This window comes from Malus domestica, chromosome 05 (genome assembly GCF_042453785.1).
Source record: "Malus domestica chromosome 05, GDT2T_hap1".
NCBI classification, from domain to species: Eukaryota; Viridiplantae; Streptophyta; class Magnoliopsida; order Rosales; family Rosaceae; genus Malus; species Malus domestica.
The window spans coordinates 33,120,635-33,124,673 of record NC_091665.1 but is presented as its reverse complement, the minus strand read 5'-3'; the positions used below and the strand labels follow the sequence as shown (position 1 = coordinate 33,124,673).

Here is a 4,039-nt window from a genome sequence, read left to right as displayed (position 1 = left end):
CAACCAAAGTTGCTGGCAAGTGGGCTGAGATTGGGGCGAAGCTCAGTGAGTTCACGGGCCAAAGGACGCTGGACAATGAGCCAAAATCTGCTGGTATTTTAGACTTAGGGATTATGGGCCCTATAAATAGAGGTAGGCCGAAAGGCCTAGTAGTCTAGGTCAGTGCAGCAAGGCCATAGGGTTGCTACCATGAGGGGTCTAAGGTGTCAATTCCTCAGCTTCTGGCAAGAGCTTGCTGATAACATGTTGTAGGCTTATTTGATTGAACGATCTAGGGTTTAGAGAGAGAGGGGGGGCTGGCTATGGTTAGAGAGAAGAGAGAGTGATTTAATTATGAGGTGTGTTTGATACACCCATTGTGCTTTTATTTATAGTAGTAGAATATGTAAAAACCTTTCTCTTTAAGATTACAACATTGAATAGGTAATCTACTCTTAATAGGAATATAAGATACATTCCCAGATTCTCTAGAATTTACACAATCACATTTCTATTCTAAATATGACTGCAACAACTATAATTTTACATGGATTATAATTTTGGTTTTTTTTTTTTTTCAAATTTCCCTATTCAGATCAGAAAAGGAGGAGAGGAATGAATGAGGCCTAAAATTACATAAAGGGTCCCACTATGTTCCTTTTGATATGATTAATGGCAACTGAAGCTTCTGCATGCACTTGAACATTGTATATATTTTCATATTTTCTAACTTTAACAATTGACATTGTGATGGTCTATACTAATACTTATAGCCTAAAGCAATTAATTTGTAAAATGCTAAAAGCATAGCATGGCTATTGAGAAGGTTTTGGGTTGAGACTAAAAGCATAGCAAGTTTCTCTAGTTTGTATTGGCAAAAGTTGCCTAGACATAATCTACTTGCAAGTTTCAACACAACGAAATGAAAGATATACGGAGAATGTTAGCGACGTTTCCATTTATACCTTCTTCTATCTTTTCTCGTTTGATTCCATAATAGGTTATAAGAACTTGCAGCGGTGGATCCAAAAAAATTTATTCACAGAGGTAAGAAGCTCCCAATATTTTTGTAAAAGAAAAAAGGCTACATTGGCCACCAATAAGCTGCTTGATGCATTTTGACAAATTTTCCCGCACCTTGACTATTTTAGGCTTCACTTTAGATATCTTGCATAATCATAATGCTTTAGATTACGTGGGACATGAAGAACCAAGAGGTATCTCGTAAGTTCATAACAATATCATTGTAATTAAATTGAACAAAAAGTGTCATGCAATGAGTTTATAGCTCAGACGAAAAACATTCACTCTTGTATAGTATATATAAAAGGAGGGGTGTGATATCCACACACCCCTTTTTATTCATCCTACACTTTTTTGGTTTTCGACCGTCAAATCGGATAAATTGAAGAAAATCAACGAATAAAAACTAATAAAGAATGTGTCAGAAATAAAAAAGGATGTGTGGATATCACATTCCATAAAAGGAGTGCGTTCGATTGCTTCCACAGTTCCACTAGGAGTAGTCTAGACCATAGATGACTTTACAAGAATAGATGGCCTGGCCCAATCAAAAGAGTGCATGGTAGCCAGCCATAGGGACAAAACAATGGTAGGTATACATAGCCCAGTCAAATCCTTTGCCATAAAGTATAGTCTAACCATCTCAATACCGTGCAGTTCAATCCTTCTAGATTCACTTCATACGAGTCAATACAAGTCGACGGTTCACAATATTAAACTCAATGGTCATTGACGTTTGCAGTGCATTTTAAGCGGTCAATAAAGAAACTTCAACGTAGGTTGCAGGAAACTTCCAAGTTCCGATGTGCTTTACTGCTTTTAGGCTCGTACTTTCTACACTACTGCTCTATCAACTTGCTCCTTCTATTTATACCCCCTCATTGGATTTCCTTCAAGTCTAAGTCTTCCACACAATCTTCATTTTCCTAGGAAAATCTTCATTCTCCCAGGAAAGTATTCCCTTTTTCCAGCAAAAGAAATTCAGTTCTGCAAATAAAAAACTCATGGGGAGGACTGGATTGTTTGATCTTGAAAAGCAGTTTGCCTTCTATGGAGCATATCACAACAACCCAATTAACATTTTCATACACACTTTCTTGGTGTGGCCATTGTTCTTCACTTCTGTTCTTCTTTTCCACTTCACACCTTCTCTCTACAGTTTCCCAGTTTATGGCCTCGAATTAAATTTGGGGTTTGTTTTCACTTTGGCGTATTGTCTGTATTATGTCAAATTGGACAAGAAAGCTGGGTCCTTGGCAGCTTTGATTTGTATTCTCTGCTGGGTTGGAGCCAGTATTCTTGGCAGTGAGCTAGGGTTTTCTAAGTCGTGGAAGGTGGTTCTGGGTGGTCAGTTCTGCAGTTGGGCTGGACAGGTCGTAGGCCATGGGATTTTTGAGAAGAGGGCCCCTTCAGACAACTTTCTTGAAGGACTTCTAACAGGGCCGTACTTTGTGTTGCTTGAGCTTCTTCACTTAGCTTTTGGGTACGAGCCCTATCCAGGGTTTCAAAAAAGTGTGAAGGCAAAGATTGAAGCTGATATCAAAGATTGGAAGGCCAAGAACCAAAAGAAAGTCTCCTAGTTAATTTAGCTGGTCTGAGATATATGAATGTACTAATAATATTCTATTAGGTTATATTTTGTATCTAAATTTGTCGACTCGAATCTATAATTTCCACCAATCAGTTTGATGGACTTATAGTCTTATACGATTGTAAGAGTAATTTTTGCAGTGTAACCGTCGCAAGATTTCTTTTATAACAACTAGCTTATATGAAAGTTTCAGTTTTTAAGGTCTTGTCAGATATTGTTTGGTTTCTTGGGAAGTTTGCTTTGCTTTTCAGATTATCTCTAATGGGGATCCGGCTTGTCTGCCCTCCCACTTCCCATATACTTTTATCTTCTTCTATTTTGTGTGATCACAGTTAAATCACGTTAATATTTTATATTAAATTTTTTTTATAGAGATAATAAGATAAAAAGTAATAATAATATAAAATGTTAACGTAACTTAACCGTACAAATAAAAGAAAATATAAGTGTATGAGAAATGGAAGGGCAGAAAAGTTAGGTCCCTCTAATGGTCTAGCTAGTTGATTTGTTAATGAAACTTGCACAAGGGAATCTTGTGTTGGTTACAATATGACTTTGCGAAGCAGTTGAAGTTGGACTGGCTGTCAACTTTTTATTGGATGAGGATGTTTTATATTTAATGACACACAAACGAAACAAGATAATGACGACAAATAATAATGATAATCTAAACTATATTAATGTCAATAAAAAATGTGAAAGGTAATTTAGTATTTTATCACAAAATAAAATTAAAGGTAATAAAATAATTTTACCCAACTTAAATTTTATATTTTTTAAAGTTTCACTAACAGGTGATACTAACGTATTTCTGAATTAAAGAATAAAAAATAAAAGAATCTCTCCCTACCCTACTTCCATGTTCTCTCTCATTCCCCCTTAAAAAAAATGTTCACTGGAAATTTGTGTAGACATATGCTAGTAGTAATTTGTGTAGGCATATGCTACTAGTAGTAATTTGTGTAGGCATAATAGTGGCTAATTAATAGTTTTCACTTTCAAATTTGAAGTGATTTTTAAAATGAGTAATTAATAATAATAATAATGGCTAATTAATAGTTTTCACTTTCAAATTTGAAGTGATTTTAAAATGAGTAATGAAGTTTTAATTTTTTTTCATATTGCATCATGTGATTTTGAAATTGTATCGATTTACATATTTTGTTTCTTTGAATTCTCAAATAAATTAAGGGAATTTTTTTCCGTTAAAACCACGAAGTCAACCCTATTCTAGTATTGCTACCATGGAAAGTGACAATGAAGTATCTTTATTAAAAATAAAAAAGAAGGAAAATACAATCTATCAAAGGGACAAAAAGCCTAACATTGACCATAATAACACTCATTAACAAATAAAACCTCGAACAACCAATATAAAATATAACACGGCCAACAAAAGTTCGGTAGTGTGGAAGCCTACATAGTCACTTTGATAACATGGCAAAA

General features: G+C 34.9%; 1 protein-coding gene across 1 annotated transcript; it reads left to right on the top strand.

Moving 5' to 3' along the window:
- Window positions 1-1,850: 1,850 nt before the first annotated feature.
- On the top strand, window positions 1,851-2,791 carry LOC103441485 (2-hydroxy-palmitic acid dioxygenase MPO1-like). Its single transcript, XM_008380172.4, has one exon. The coding sequence runs from the start codon at window positions 2,007-2,009 to the stop codon at window positions 2,580-2,582; it is 576 nt and encodes a 191-aa protein (XP_008378394.2). The 5' UTR covers window positions 1,851-2,006; the 3' UTR covers window positions 2,583-2,791.
- The last annotated feature ends 1,248 nt before the right edge of the window (window positions 2,792-4,039 follow it).

What these genes read in the sequence shown, in the direction of transcription:
- LOC103441485 (XM_008380172.4), top strand. Translation starts at nt 2,007, where the DNA reads ATGGGGAGGACTGGATTGTTTGATCTTGAAAAGCAGTTTGCCTTCTAT.